Below are 16,987 nucleotides of genomic sequence, written 5' to 3'. Positions count from 1 at the left end.
CTGTGTGGGAATATTAGGGCTTTGTACAGGGATAATCCGTCCAAAATGTCAGGTTAGTCAAAGTTGGCTGTCGACCATTGGCTGTAGTATAAGTGACATGCATTTTTAACCTAGAAATTTGAACCAGGAAAGTTTCCTCCTACATCTCACAGTTAAGGTGTTTTGAGTAAAAATGTGTTTTATACAAGGATGTTTTCCTTGGCTCATGGCCACAAAAGACCTGGCCTGTGGCTCTGAAAGTTGTTTTTGAGACGTCAAACCAACAAACAAGACCAAAAACATAATCTCCTTAGTGGAGGAAACAGAGAAATAAATTATGTAACATGTACAGTACAATGCATCACTGATGCAACATTACCACTTACTTTCACCTCCATTCAAAGCATTTAACTCACAAGAGAAACTGCAGCAAGCAGTTAATTTTTTGCCCATTGAATATTTTCTGATTCACATCTCTTATTAAAGAGTGCAGAGGAGATATCTTTTCTTACTTCTGCGAGAAGTTGGTTTTGTCTCCAGAGCTTCACAAACATGGTGATGGAGGTGATGACATATTTGTAAACATGTTAGCAAACAAATAATAGCAACCTTGTGTGTCAGGTATTTATTTAACATGTAAATGTCACAGGTCAACCACGCTGAAGATATTTAGACTGAAGGAAGGATAAGTAGTAGAGCCTCTCTCTCTCTCTCTCGCTCTTACCTGAAGGGCCTGGTGTAGCTCCACCTTGACTGGCAAGTTATAAAGGGATTTGTCCTCCAGGTGACTACTCTCATAGTGGATCAGTCCTTAGGACCAACATGGGGACCACAGGACTCCAATCCACATTATGGTTCATCTACCTGATGCTGCTGGTTGGCTCAGTCACTCAGACTGGTGAGTGATGACCTGAAAACTGCTTACAGCTAAACACTCTTTTATGAGTTTTATGTATGAGTTTAAGATATCTACAATAGTTCCATTTGATTGAATAGTGTATGGCATCTTGGGTTTGATTATTTCACTCAGTGTAGGCATCATATAGCTTAAGTGAAGTGTTGGAATAAGCTGAGACAGAATATCTGATACATACTGTGGGAAAAGTTTTTTCTAAAATAAAAAATGATTATTTCTTCTCATTACTGCAGTAAGCATCATTCCATCTCTAAACACACTGAGCCTGAATTCAGGTAACTGTGCAAATGCACAAAATAGACTTTTGCTCAACTCTTCATGTCAGAAAGAAAAGATGTTTTAATATGTTATTGTTGTTGCAGCTAATGCATCTCACATCGGCCGAGTGTGCACAACTTGGGGACACTATCACTGGAAGACCTTTGATGGAGATTTCTACCAGCTGGCCTCCACCTGTAACCATATCCTGGCCTCTCAGTGTAAGCAAAGCTATGAAAATTTCAACATCCAGATGAGACGCAAGACAGTCAACAACATCCCCACCATCAGCAACATTACCATGAAGCTGGACGGTTCTGTAGTGGAGCTCTCCAGAAACTCAGTGATTGTCAATGGCAAGACGTAAGTTCAGTCCAGACCAGTCAACTGCATGTATCCCTGAGACACTATACCTCATATAGACACTATACCCACATTTGTTGATAGGATCTGAAAATATACAATTTTAGTGCCTCCCAGTGGCAACATCAAAAAAAGACACAATAGCAGATTAGCTGCTCAAACAAGTCTGCGTAGATGGTAGGAAAGCATAGTCACGCTCTGGCTTACAAACAAACAGCTTAGAACCTCAGCTTAGAACCTCATGCAACAGCAAATGGCTGTGCAAATGAGTTTTCACAGCCATTCACAGAAGACACTTATTTTGTATCTCATTGGGATATGATTTCCTGTGTCAGCTGCTGCTTTTTGTCTCATTTTCATAGTAACTCTCTGTGCTTGCTTCAGGGTGTCTCTGCCACTTGTCAGATTCGGGGTGACTGTCAAGGGGACCACATCTAGTATCATTGTCGAAGCTAAGCTGGGAATTAGAGCTATCTGGAACCTGGATGACTCACTGGATGTATGAAGCACACCCTCACATATGCACACACATCTGTCCTTAGTTTTGTGTTTAGGTGTATTTTCATGGGGTTTTAAACGCTCTGACAAATGTACACATTGTGAGTCTGCTGTAAACAATTCAACTGACTCTATGTAACTGCATAAGCCTGTTCCTGCACATGCTTGTTATGTGTGCATATGCATACAAAGAAACATGCAGAGTCTTAAGCCGTTTTAATTGTTTAAAGGATAAGGCAATGGCAACCAACAATGAACTTATCTTTCTAACAAGTACTATCTGTGTCGCCACAGTCAGATAGAGCTTATCCCTCTTTGCCACAGAACTCTATTGTTGTCTAAAAGCCATTAAAACTATATACATGAGCCATAGTGATGCACTTGGATGGTATATTTGACTGTGGTGAGAACAGCCAGTGTAGTTTAGTCCTATCAGCTCATCAAATTAGTTCAATTAAATTTTATTCATATAGCGCCAATTCATAACAAAGTTATTTCATTGCACTTTTCCTATAGAGCAGGTCTGGACCGTACTCTTTATAATATTATTTACAGAGACCCAACAAATCCCACCATGAGCAAGCATTAGTAACCTCGTAGTTGTTCCCAAACCAACTTAATAAGTTCATCATTTTACAACACAAGGTTGTATAATTAAATTAAAGTTTGTAGTCTCTTCATGCTACATACATAGAAGATTTAGTAAATTAATAAAATAATCTCAAAAATAAATAAATAAATAAAGATTTGGAGCTGTTCCCTTTGGGGTGGAGTTATCATCTCCTCCTGGTTCAATACATTCAAACATTCCTTTTTACTATGATCTATTAAATTAATAAATTTGATTTCTGTCAATAAATTAGAACCTTCTGTAGTTACTAGCACTGTAACACTGTAATACACTCTCTCTCTGATGGATAAAATGGATGAAATGTGAGAGCCATGACTACTGAGCTATGGGCATTCAAATGTATCATGTTGCTATAGTGCATTTCATCTGTATTTTGACAGTTTATTATGGCAGTTTATGTCAAATAAGTTGGACTTCCAGGATTCAACGAAATGTGTCTACACGTCACAGTTTTGAGTGAAAATCTGATCTACTTTATAAATGACAACACTATCCACACCAAAATCAGTTCTTCCTTACCCTTGGCCTAACTTCAAAGATCTGTTTTGAGGCAGACAAACTAGGCTAAAAAAATAATCTCCATGGCTGAGGTAACAGGGAGAAGCCTGACAAATATTTATCAAGGCTCACTGCATAGCAGCAGCAAGTCACTGGGTGAGTTTGTGGGATATTTCCAGGAGAGATAAGCAAACAATACAAATAAGCCAAGCCTGAAAACCACAATGCAAATATAGCCGCATTAAGTAAACATGTGAGTGCATTACTTGCACTGGATGGATGTGATTAAAGGATTTCTTCAGTAGAGATTGATATAATTTCAGTATTTTAACAAATATGTAAACAGAACTATATTTAATAAGGTTTGGTGGGAGCCATTTTTCTTTAGCTTACGCTGGGAAGGATGGCATTAGGCAGTGGTCACAATATTGGATCTTACAGATGATACTTGACATTACAAATATCTTCTCTTTATTTGCAGTCTAAATGACGATGCACCAGCTGGAAAACAAAAGCTTAACTACCCAAACCAAATACTGCTAAAGCTGAGAGTTTACTCTTTTCAGAGTTCACACACAGCACATTGCACAGTGAAGTTCCCCACATGATTAAGACCAGCTTCCCAACCCTTTCTGGCTCATGAGTCTTTGTTTAGAAAATTCCAATGATCTCAGAAAGAGTGCAGACAAATTGTGATGTGAATTTGAGTATGACTACTCAAACTCCCAATTACATAGAAAGACTGACAGATGCCAAACATTGATTAATAATGTGTTGAAACCTTAAAGACCAGCTTTGAATCATAGATGATCAATTACTAACTTGTGATTTTGCCAATGACTACTGTATGTTTGGGGTGTGTTCACAGATTGAAATAGATAACAAATACCAGAACGAGACATGTGGACTCTGTGGAAACTTTGACGGCATATCCAATGATTTCATGAAGGACGGTAAGATCCTTTTCAGTATTATAGAGGGATAATACACTGTGGATTGTAGTCATGTTTCCATTTAAAACTGAAAAGAAACTGATAGACAGCCTACAAGAACTAATTTCACATTGACACTCCTCAGTGAGAAGTAAGAGGTTGTGTTTTTAAACCTCTTTAACCTCTTACTTTAAATTAAGGCCAATCATTATTCAGAAATAGGAAGTGAATTCAAAATCTAATTACCCACTGAACTGTAGTTGGAGAGTTGAAGATTTTTTTTACCAGTCATCCAAGAGACGTCATCAGTTCTGTTGACTTTTGGAAATTTCGGTGCGAGGAACTGGAAACATGCATTTGAAAAGAATGACAAAAAAATGTAATAAGTAGTTTACATCTTCAAAATTGCCCTCATTAGTAACTGTAAAACAGCTTGACACTGAAACTGTTCCCCCAGGAATTTGCGAGTTTACAACTTTGTGCTATCTCAGGCAAAACAAATATACCATAGGTTTAACCTGCATTATACTCAGCAATCCCTATCTATCTGTTTACCTAAACTGAACTATCTCTCACCTAATACCTTAGACTAACCCTTTGATTTATGCAGCTTGTTAAGAGCACTACACTGTGAGAAAAACTGCCTGAGAGTTCAGCCTAAGGGCACAAACACCCAAACAGGGTTCAAGTTCATAGAGCTAGTGACTATTGCAAGAATTTTTAGTAAATGCTGACTTTTACCTTACAAAAAAAACATTCTGCACTAACATTTGAAAATCATTTTTAATTTTTTTAACATTTTCCCCATTGACTTGAAATTGTTGCTGCAGTTTACTGCAAAATCTGTCAAAAAAAGGGGACAAATTGCATTGCAAGTTTTTACTTAACTGCAAGATACTGAGCTTAATGATCACAATGACCATTGTTGGGTGATTGACTGTATTGTGCTGTAGGAGCTCTGCTGTCTGTGACAGACTATGCTGATACCTACAAGATGAACGGGCCGACAGAGAGCTGTGAGGAGCCTGAGCTCAACTCGGTCCTGAGCTGTGGCGAAAAGGTAACTCTTCACTCTTTATTATACTCCAAAGACATTTACATTAAACATCTCATGAAGTCACGTGTGTGAAGGATGAGATGCCGTACACTTTCTGTGTCAAGGTTAAAAAAAAGCACCTTGACTTAGAGCAAAGCTCTATGCAAAATACACAATTGAAATATTATATATTATATATATACTGTATATATATATTTAAAGACTTGATATTTGGTTGTTAAAAGTCCGGCAGGTTCTACATTTTCATAATCTTTTCAATAATGCAAACGTGTTACAGCTGGAGGACATTTTAACTGGCTGTTCTCTGCTGACCACACTGTTGTTTGATGAGATAAAACAGAACTGTAAGCTAATCAGAAATTACACCTTCCCCAAGGTAGATCAGTACAACACTTCATCAACAATCAAATACAGATAACAAATCTAATAACTATATTTTAATCTAATGATGAAAAGCAAGTACTTAACTGGCCACGTTTCAATATATATCTAAACACAGAATATAATTTACAACACATAGCCATATATTACTAATTTGGAGTAAGTATGGTAGATAAGCAGTGTGTGTAAAGCAACACGCATGTTTTTAAAATCTGTCTGGAAAATGTAATAATTTAACAAAAATAATTATTACTCAATAATATCAGACATAATCTATATAAATGCAACCATTTACCTTATGTAATCAGAAACAGAGTTCAGCAGGTTCAGGTTAAACACACATACTTCCTAATAAACAATCTCATCACTTGGCAGCTCACAGGATAACACATGGCAAGTTTAATACTCATGTTCAATAATATCCACTTCAATAGATTTCATATGTGTGTTCTTAATAACGAGCTTAAACCCTAAAATTTAATGATTTACTTATGGGCACTTGCATTTTGTCCCCAAAAGGAAGGCGAGTGTGTAAACAGATTTCTGTCCCCACGACATGAGTAATACATGTCCAAACACACACACACACACACACACACATACATACACACAACACACACAGACCCATTTTTCCACAGTTTCTGGTACACTCAGGACACTCACACTACGCTCCACTCCACAGTCTCTCTGCTGGGATGTTGGACAGATTATATATATTTTGCTATATGTTGATATATTTTGTTATATATTATTCTACACTTATTACTTATTATATATTATACTATACTGTACTATAGTATACCCATACTATACCAAATTTTATTTGATATTCTATTCCATGTTATATTGCTGAACTATACTGTATATTATGTTCTACTATATTACTAAATTTCACCTTATACTACTGTATATCTCATATCCCAAACCATATTATAATGTACCATTAATGACTTTTGCACTATATTATATATTATATTTCTATTATATATCTATATTAATACAGACAAACACTGAGTACCATTACTTAATCATATCATATATTAGTCCGGTGTACACTGTTTACATAGACTTACTGACTCTGCTGCTATTAATCATAATTACCTTGTAATTTTGTCTTCAAGTGTTCTTTTATAGTTTATTTTTATTCTATTATTTATTCATTATTCTATTTATTCCTATTTTAGTTTTATATACCTCTTATTGCTTATTCTTTTGAATTTCTCTATTTATCGGTACTTATTGCTGTCCTTGTGCTGCTGCAATAACCGAATGAAGGCTTATATTATCTTATTTATTACTTAGCAGGACTATATTAAAAATATATTATTACTAACTGAGCATTATCTATCCAAGACATAAAGAACAGTTTTCTGTACAAAAATGTAATTACTTCTAAAATCACTACAATATTTTAAAGCATTCCAGCAGAAACTCTAACAAGTGATTAGATTTATTTATCACTCAGTATTGTTGAATACCTTTTGACTTGATCTAACTTAATAATTAGTATTTCTTTATCATATAGTAACATTAGTTCTGAGTATAGTAACATAAGTTTATGTTTTGATTTATATACTAGCTTATCTTTGGCTGGCTTTTAATTAGTTTGTCAGCTCAGTCTGTGCATCCTATCCAGAGGCTCTCCAAATAACTAGAGAGAGATTTGTTTGTCAGTTGGCTGTCAGAGTTGATTATGCAGTAGTCATAAGCTGAACACTATAGGCGGAATATTTGTAACATCAAGATCACCACACCCAGTGCAGCAGTGTGGACTTCCATTAAGATCAGTGTGACAACATAATGCAATGACATTACATTCCACCACTATGAAAAGGCCATAGTGTGTAAAAAGACTATAGGCTCTTAATGATCATTTTACACGATGCTCACCAAACATTTTCAGTTATCCTGCCTTCATCACCACCCTGAAGCTCACACTGGTCTGCTGCACCGCGCTGTGTATGCATCAAAGTTAGAAACAGTATGAGAGCAAAGAAATCATCTAGATATCTTAAAAATTGTTAGGCAGATGTATCATCTCTAGACAAAAAGCCTCTTGAAGCCATACCCAAAACCCAACAGGAAGTCAGCCATTTTGAATTTAACGTGCCATTTTTCGCCATTTACAGGCTCCATACTTTAATTAATCAGATCAACTTCAAATTTTATAACTGATTGACTGATTTTGTTTTTTTTTTCAGCAATTCTGTGACCAGATATTTTCCAGTGCTCCATTCAGCAGTTGCCAAAATCTTCTAGATGTGGAATCATTCAGTAAAGCCTGTATGTCTGATATGTGCAACTCTAAAGACAACACTGACTCCGTCCTCTGCAAAACTGTCTCAGAGTTCTCCAGAGAGTGTGTCCATGCAGGTGGCAAGCCCCAACAATGGAGGAATGCAACTTTTTGCTGTAAGGATGCTAACATCTAAAGATGACTAAACTTACATGTAGTTCATTTGAATGTTCTGCCCTTGAATTTCAGACATCAGTTGCAGTGTTGTTTGCTTAATGTTTTGCAGAATTGTTTGATTGTCAAGTGTCTCCACAGACAAGAAATGTCCATACAACATGGAGTTCTTGGAGAGTAGCAGTTCATGTCCTGACAGCTGCTCCACACCTCAGGCCAGCCAGACATGTGAAAGCCACAGTCATGATGGCTGCAGCTGCCCTGCCGGTATCCACACACAATTTACATTTCAGTATATATGCTATGTGCAAGCATACACAATTTCATTCATGTCTCACGCACAGACAGAAAATATGACAGTAATGGTTATCTCTCCTCCCCTCCTCAGGAACGGTCTTTGATGACATCAGTAACACTGGCTGTGTTGCAGTGGATCAGTGTCCATGTATGCACAACAACAAAGTCTACAAATCAGGAGAGTCCTACTCTTACAACTGTAGATCCTGGTAAGATAAACTTGGGTGCCTTTATTAAGGTGTCAAATACAAATAAATATAACTGTTGTGGAACTGGTTAATAATGATGTATGCTAGGGAGTGCCTTGGTAGCCACGGTCACAACGTCATGTCATACTCCTCTCTCTACTGTGTCCTGTCTGCCTCATCACTGTCTCTATCCAATAAAAGCAAAAAATGCCCCCCCAAACAGATAGTGTTATATGCTATGAAAGTGCAATGTCAGCACTTTTTTTATGATTAAGTTCAGTCGCACTTATTTAACAAAAAAGCATTCATGATTTGTGTAAACTTAATATATTGTTACTGTTTTGTTAGAATGGCATTACCAGCCCGTTCTCATTCCCAGGGCGTCGAATACTGACGTTTTGTCAAGCCTCTCGATGTTGTATACAGACACACATGGTACCTTTTAGGGTTTGTATGGGACGCACAGGGCTGCCAGAAAGCCTTAAGCAAGTCTGGTGATGTAGCATAATGAGTGACATAAAGAGCGAAAAAGTATGGAGCTGGTAGGGTAGATGGATGGATAGGTCAAACGAACACAGGACTTTCACCCTGGAGAGCACTTTTTTTATGATTAAGTTCAGTCGCACTTATTTAACAAAAAAGCATTCATGATTTGTGTAAACTTAATATATTGTTACTGTTTTGTTAGAATGGCATTACCAGCCCGTTCTCATTCCCAGGGCGTCGAATACTGACGTTTTGTCAAGCCTCTCGATGTTGTATACAGACACACATGGTACCTTTTAGGGTTTGTATGGGACGCACAGGGCTGCCAGAAAGCCTTAAGCAAGTCTGGTGATGTAGCATAATGAGTGACATAAAGAGCGAAAAAGTATGGAGCTGGTAGGGTAGATGGATGGATAGGTCAAACGAACACAGGACTTTCACCCTGGAGAGCAGGGTTTGTGTCCCATGTGAAACCAAAAGTTAACATTACAAGTTATAAGTTACGTTACAAGTCACGTGACTTACGTCACTTACGTCACGTGACTTCGTACTACCTAACCAAGTAACTTATGAAGGGATCTCCTACAGACACTGACGGGTACCATGTGTGTCTGTATACAACGCAACGCATTTGACACTCTGGGAATGAGAACGGGTTGGCATTCCGTTCGGTGAAGAGTGTGAGTTGTTTAGGACTCAAAACTCAAAGTTTAGGACTTAGGACTTGTCAGTCTTCACTTGGGAGTTGACTCTGGACTTGCCTGTTTTGAATGAAGCCTGCTCAAGGTCTGGAACTGACTGAAACCACTATTTAAGGATTAGCACTTAAAGACCAGCACTGCTAAAATATGTAAATAAGTCTCCTCTGGTCTTCAGTTTCTCCAGCCTGCTCCAGAACTACTAATAAAGGCAAATGAAGGCAAACACTCCCAAGAGATATGTTTTGCCTGAGGAACTCATCTTTAGCGTTCTTATTTTAGCCACCAGCTTTTTCCCTCATGTTCATGTGTGTTCAGGGTGGAACAGTGAGGGAGGTGGGTCCTTCCTGGGGACTTGGTGGGGTTGTTTTTTTAGCTGCAGGCGTCAGGCATATAAAGGTCAATGCATATTGTAGTATTGTAAGTCCCCATGTGTTGTTACCATTGAAAAACTGATGTTAGTCTGTTTAGCAGGGAGTGAGACTCACCAATGCTTCTCTGTCATTAGTTTAAAGTTTGCATGAAACATGCTTCATACATACGGCAGATTGCCAATTGAGTATGCTGTCATGGACAGGTGATACTGATCTGGATGAAGCATTTCTTCATTTTATCTTGATATTCTTTATGTGACATAAATTCTAAATAATGAAAGCATCTCAGTTTATCATTACATCCAGCCTGATCTGCCTATTTAACCCTCCTCCCTCCTGCATACATGTGTTCTGATAGCTAATGATACAATGAGTCAAGGCAGAATAATTTCCCTTGATAGATTTTGCACAAGTTTAATTCAAAGCACTGTAGGATAATCATGTTGAGATTATTGTAGTAACATAGTTTTGATCATATCAATATTATCATTGATAATCAGTGTAATGCATTACTTTCCCCCCAAAAACGTGTAATTTGAACACTTGTTACACTGCTGCAAAAATAATTGATTCTGTGTGTGTGTGTGTGTGTGTGTGTGTGTGCGTGTGTGTGTGCACCGACAGTGTGTGTGAGACTGGTCGGTGGAAGTGTACAGAGGAGAACTGTCCAGGAACCTGCTCTGTGGAGGGAGGAGCTCACATCAACTCCTTCGATGGAAAAGTCTACACCTTCCATGGAGACTGCTCCTACGTTCTGGCTAAGGTAGTACACATTATCATCGGCAACACTGCTAGTGTACCACCACATACACACCAGAGTTGTACCATTGCAAACCATCTGCATGGAGAATTACAGACATACCATTCTGCATGATGCAATGAATGTGCTGTATGATGGACCCATTTAGTATTTAATGAACAAAGATATTTGAGTTGTGTATTAAAACAGATCAGTGTTGTGGTTGGTGACATGAGTGTAATGTCTCTAATTTATTTTACTGTCACCAGTTTTCATTCTTTCAGTCATTATTAAGTTTTGTCCCAATGTGTGTTGCAGCAAAGTAATGGCTCCATATACACTGTGTTGGTGGACCTGGTCAAGTGTGGCCTGGCTAACAGTAGGACCTGCCTCAGAGCTGTAACTCTGGCCTTATACAGCAATTCTGTGGTAAGCTCCAGACGCACACACACACACACACACACACACACACACACACACACACACACACACACACACACACACACACACAGTTATACTATTCACTGTTCTGTCAGAAAACTCACTGGTGGACAGATCTATGTCAAATGGAACATACTTTTATAGTTTTGCATTGATTACAATCTGTTTGGAGAGTGGTAATAGAGTTTTGTGGTTGATGGCTTACCTAATTATATCAAAGTTGCGCAATCCTCACCAACATGGTGCACCAAGCAGGTTTAAAGATTTTAAATAAACAATATTTTGGAAATACTGTTGGATTTCTGTTTAATCTAAAATGTGTCTTTCCACAAACTGACAGGTTGTTAAAATTCAGGCATCTGGGCAGGTCTATGTGAACCAGATTCTTTCTCAGCTTCCACTGTTTACACGTGAGTTACTTCAAATGATATTACAGAGGACACACAGCATGTTATAAAAACAGCTGAAAATGCTTTTTTAAGATCCTTGGTTTAGAGACATTAGTTACAGCCATAATCTATTAACTCAAGTGCAGAATAATAAAAATCATGTTTAGAGTTTTGTATTGATGCCATAGATGCACATAAATAAGACCGACATAAAGATCAGAAGATGAGCATGAGAATGGCTACAATCTAACATGCAGAGAAACTTCAAGCTCAGTACTTATACCTCAGGCAGGACAGAAGAAGAATGGAGAAGACCCAGTAATGTGTATATTTCCGTGACTGATTGCTGCAACATTGAGTTTTTCAATGTCTTTTGACTGCTGCAGCGGAGCTCAGTGCTTTCAGGCCATCATCCTTCTACATCCTCATAAACATCAAGGTGGGAATAAAAGTGATGGTCCAACTGTCCCCCATGATGCAGGTCTTCATCTCAGCTGACACTTCACTCAAAGGAACCACTTCTGGTATGCCCCCACATTATTGTTTCAGTGTCTGGAAAAAGCCTCCTCCACATTTTTATGTGTAGCTTAATCTTGCGTTTGCCAGTATTTACAAATGAATCAACCAGTTATATTCAGAAACAAAGATTTGATTTGTAATACTTCGCACATTGTTAAACATTTATATCTGTGTAAATGTGTGTCACCTTATCCAACAGGTCTGTGTGGAAACTTCAACGACATAATGAGTGATGACTTCAGGGTGATTAGTGGTCTGGTGGAGGGCACCGCTGCAGCGTTTGCCAACACATGGAAAACCAGAGCCAGCTGCCCCGACATCACAACACGCTTTGGACACCCCTGTAGCCAGGGCATCAGCAAGGGTACAGCCTGACTCTCTCCTCCAGTGTCTTGTCACGGAATGTAATGTAATGTAATGTTTGTCATGTTATATGAAAGCATTACCATATGAATGAAACTATGCTATACCATACCAGATTTTAGAGGGCATATGATGTTTTGTAACCACTTAATTTCTGTATGTTTCTGTGTCTCAGAGAGTTATGCCCAGTACTGGTGCTCCAAACTAGCAGATCCCAAGGGAGTGTTTGCTCCTTGCCACTCTGTCATTAGCCCCAGCACATACAAAGATGTAAGTCTGCGCACACAAATCTGTAATGAAAAATAAACTAAACTACTGTACCCTTGTTAATGTTTCCATACCCACTGTGTCTCCTTACAGAACTGCATGTATGACAGCTGTAACTGTGAGAAAAGTGAGGACTGCATGTGTGCTGCAGTTTCCTCGTATGTCTACGCCTGTTCAGCGGCAGGAATACAGATCAGTGGCTGGAGGGCGACCATCTGTGGTGAGTAAAACACCAAGGACCATTTTGTTTTAATGAGGTAATAGAGAGAGGCTTTGTAACAAACAGCTGATTACATGCAATATAAACAAGAGCAGCATATTTAATTAGATTTTATGAAATTATTGGGTTGTTTATTACAGCAGTAAATAATAATGATTCAGTGAGGTAAAGGTTACAAAAGCTAAGCACAGCACATACAAAATTGTAATGTACTGAATCATATCTAGCTTGGAACAGGTCACCAACACCATCAAAATACTCTTGTAATTATCATTAAGTTTTAATGGAGGTCGTCTAAGACTTGCAGGACCGGGTGCAGTTGCACCCTTTGCACTCTCTGACCCTTTGCTATTGCCTGTCTGCAACAACAAACAATTTAAGTACATGAAAAATCTGTATGATACACTCTCATGTTACCACTCAACTCTTATCTCTCCCACTAGGCAAATTCAGTACATCGTGTCCAGCACAAACAGTGTATGACTACAACATGACCTCCTGCGGTCGTACCTGCCATTCCCTCAGCCAGGCTGACTACTCCTGCCAGGTCAGCTTCACCACAGTGGACGGTTGTGGCTGTGCTGAGGGAACCTACATGAACGAAGAGGAACAGTGTGTGTCCAATGCAAGCTGTCCCTGTTATGATAAAGACACCATTATTCCACCTGGAGAGGTTGTCAGCAAAGACGGCACCACATGGTAAATACAGAGTGTAGGGATGCCAAGAGTTGGGCATTAAGGGACTGGGTAATAAACATACAACAGTTTATTGTTTTTATAGTGTGCAGTAAACTGAGATTATGGACAGGACATTTTTGTTCCATTTTAGGGCATTACAGAGCATACATTTTACTCTTTGAATTCAGACACTCAAATAAAATGGGTGCAAGTAGGTATACAACAGGGAGTTATTTCAGGATGAGCCATTATAATGGAAACAAGCCTCTACAGCTAGCAACTTTGTATAAGTATTTTGAGATACTAATGTTAGCATGGCAGCATGCTCACAATAACAACACAACATGCTGATAATTCATAGAATAATGTTTACCATCACCATCCTACATTTGCTAATTTGCACTAAACACAAAGTAGGACTATCAGGTTGCAGGTATTTAGTCATAAACCAAAGTATTGGACAAAGTGAAACTTTGACCTAATGATGGCGCTAGAGGAAAAGTCAGAGGATCACCAAAGTGATAACAACTTATCCTGAGGGAAACTCGAATGTCTATACCAAATTTTAGTTGTTTGGACATTTTACTTAAAATATTAATCTTTGGGTGGCGCTAGATGAAAAGTCAAGGAAACACCAAAGTCATTAGGATACACCTTGAATGTCAAAACAAAACTGAATGGCAATCCATGCTAGCTGTTTCTCACGTCCCCTCATACCTGTTTTCACAGTGTCTGCAGACAAGGTGCTCTCAGCTGCTCAGGAGGAACACAACAACAATGTAGGTTCACACATATGGACATATTCAAATTCCTGTAATTCTAATAACTATAAGCAGATTGAATACTATTGTGCTTAACTGCTGAATTCAATTTGTGAATGATATGATGATTAATTGTTAAACCCCTTAAAATGCACATCCCACTGACAATCAGTCAGTTATTATTTGTTGGGTCTCTGTAAATAATATTACGGTCTAGACCTGTTCTATAGGAAAAGTGCAATATCGAGAGATAAGATAATAAAGAGATAACTGTTATGAAATGGCGCTATATAAATAAAATTGAATTGAATTGAATTATTGCAGAGGCCTGTTGAGTGGCCAAGAATTTAAAATTTTCTGCCAGATCCAAGCTGAAAGAAAGTTGTTGATGCTGAATTACAGGGAATTATGCATGGAATTATGCATATGATGTCTGGAATTTTGACATGACCATAATACTCTTTATTATGAATTTGTTATTTATTACCCAGCCTCACCATCATGCGTAGCCCCCATGGTTTACTTTGACTGCTCCACTGTTCAACCTGGGACCACTGGAACTGAGTGTCAGAAGAGCTGCAGCACTCTGGACATGGCTTGTGTAAGTGGAGCATACTGTAGCACTCACAGAAATCAAACACTTAGACATACAAGCACAGGCCCTGTTTGGCTCACCCCCTCTTTTCACCCTCCACTTTGGTTGGATTCAGATCAGTACAGGTTGTACATCAGGCTGCATGTGCCCTGATGGCCTGGTGTCAGATGGAGCAGGAGGCTGCATCAACGAGACCAGCTGTCCATGTCTGCACAATGGACAGGTCTACCAGCCTGGACAGACACTGACTGTGGACTGCAACACCTGGTTTGTACAGTGCTTTACATACACACCAGTATATGCACATGCATGTAAATGCATATACAAAATATTCCTCTCTCAGAGGTTATCCTACACAATGATTTCAGATTGCATTTTATCTTGAAAAAATAAATAGACTGAAGAAACAATATTTGTAACAATACAAGCAACTTCAAAGAAGGCCTTTTATAAAAACATAAAGATAAGGAAGAAAAGAAACGACACCGGACAAGACATAATATGTACAATATATATAAACAAACAAGCAAAACAGGCAACATCATTTAGTTAAAGACAAAACAAAAAGAAACAAACAAGCAAAAAACACACCCACATTAATACACATTAATTTGTAGATATAGCTATTATGTCTCATGTTCAGGCACATGTGTTTGTTTTTGATAATGAAACCAATTCCTCATCTTCTGTCATGTAATTCTAAATTCCCTCCTAACTTAAATGTGATTTGCTCCACGGTTTGAATTTTCCCTATTATTTCGCTCCAGTCATGGATGCATGGACATGATTTCTTTAACTATAGTTAAACCTAAACCTTAAAAATTTTAATCAATATACATCATTCTTACACAATTTCTGTTGGTATTCTACCAAGTAATACAAATTCTACATCAAAAATAAGAGGCTTTGCAATGGCTTTGCAATAATTTTTCAATTTTTTTCATTTTTCCCAGAATGTCTTTAATATTGGGCGAAACTAAAAGACGTGGTTTTCATCACATCCTCTCCAAACTTTTGATGACTCTGATAAATTATATTTAGCTTTTTGAAATAGGTGTGATAAAATAACGCATCTGTATTTTCCATGCATATTCTCACCAGAAACAGGGTGCTGTGTTTGTGTGTGTTTTTCTGCATATCTCCCCTCATCGCTGATTATTCAAGCATATTCCTAGAACTTCTACCCCTCTCATGTCTTGTCTTGTACATTATCATTTTGTCATTGTTCTAAAATTTTATATATGCTATTACTTCAAAACCTTCATTTCCACCCTTTTCCTTCTCCCATTACACATAAAAGAATTCAAAAGTGTATCCCATTTTTTAAATTATTCACAACTAATAGGTAAAGTCTGAAATAAAAACAAGGATCGTGATAATATATTCATTCCTGAACCATTTTCCATTTATTGAGATCTTCTTTCATTTGTTTTTCCAGAGTTCAATAGATCCATTTATATAGGTGATTCAAATTCTTCGGGATTATTACTTCCCAAGTAACAATTCTTTTCTAGACCCCCTTCCCATTTATACTTATCTTTTAAAGCAGGTGCTTTGCTGCCTAAATTTAAGCCTTCACATTTCTGTGTATATTTTATATCCTGCGACACTATTATATGACTTCCATAAGAGCTGGTAATGATGTAGTTAAGTTCTGAGTGTATACCACTACATTGTACACATACTGCAGAGAGCAATATTACCATATTAATTCCTATTATATTTGTTTAATTTCCAACAGTAGTAGCCAGGGATTCAATACAAAGATTTGAGCAGCACAGAGGGATTAGACTGGGTGATGCACTGGCACCTCTCTTTTCTTTTCATTGGATAGGGCGCCAGGGTGTCTGAATACACTATGACAGGCTTTTTCTGCATGTAATATTAAAATTGAAGTTTCTGTATTTTATTATATTTATCATATGTCTTACATTCTCTGCTAGTTGTCTCTGCAAAAAAACCTGTCTGGTCTTAGAATTTTAAGGAACTTTGAGCTGCTTTGATCGGAAACCCATTCTGTTAAATATATTCTGAAATGATTTTACACAA

At 37.9% G+C, this 16,987-nt stretch overlaps 1 protein-coding gene across 1 annotated transcript in view; it reads left to right on the top strand.

Annotated features, from left to right (window-relative positions):
- Positions 1-759: 759 nt before the first annotated feature.
- LOC122873051 (mucin-5AC-like) overlaps positions 760-16,987 on the top strand; it is a 57,485-nt gene continuing 41,257 nt past the window's right edge. Inside the window, exons 1-20 of the mRNA XM_044189361.1 lie at positions 760-877; positions 1,129-1,170; positions 1,258-1,516; positions 1,901-2,015; positions 4,012-4,096; positions 5,029-5,135; positions 7,715-7,925; positions 8,065-8,190; positions 8,312-8,429; positions 10,591-10,729; positions 11,024-11,134; positions 11,487-11,556; positions 11,922-12,059; positions 12,254-12,418; positions 12,593-12,687; positions 12,778-12,904; positions 13,348-13,603; positions 14,312-14,361; positions 14,835-14,944; positions 15,054-15,205. Of these exons, the coding sequence (XP_044045296.1) occupies positions 802-877; positions 1,129-1,170; positions 1,258-1,516; positions 1,901-2,015; positions 4,012-4,096; positions 5,029-5,135; positions 7,715-7,925; positions 8,065-8,190; positions 8,312-8,429; positions 10,591-10,729; positions 11,024-11,134; positions 11,487-11,556; positions 11,922-12,059; positions 12,254-12,418; positions 12,593-12,687; positions 12,778-12,904; positions 13,348-13,603; positions 14,312-14,361; positions 14,835-14,944; positions 15,054-15,205 (2,552 nt within the window). The 5' untranslated portion in view covers positions 760-801. The remainder of the gene's footprint in view (positions 878-1,128; positions 1,171-1,257; positions 1,517-1,900; positions 2,016-4,011; positions 4,097-5,028; positions 5,136-7,714; positions 7,926-8,064; positions 8,191-8,311; positions 8,430-10,590; positions 10,730-11,023; positions 11,135-11,486; positions 11,557-11,921; positions 12,060-12,253; positions 12,419-12,592; positions 12,688-12,777; positions 12,905-13,347; positions 13,604-14,311; positions 14,362-14,834; positions 14,945-15,053; positions 15,206-16,987) is intronic.

This window comes from Siniperca chuatsi, linkage group LG1, assembly GCF_020085105.1.
Source record: "Siniperca chuatsi isolate FFG_IHB_CAS linkage group LG1, ASM2008510v1, whole genome shotgun sequence".
Taxonomy (NCBI): domain Eukaryota; kingdom Metazoa; phylum Chordata; class Actinopteri; order Centrarchiformes; family Sinipercidae; genus Siniperca; species Siniperca chuatsi.
The sequence above is the reverse complement of the archived record's forward strand: the minus strand, read 5'-3'. Positions and strand labels throughout refer to the sequence as shown.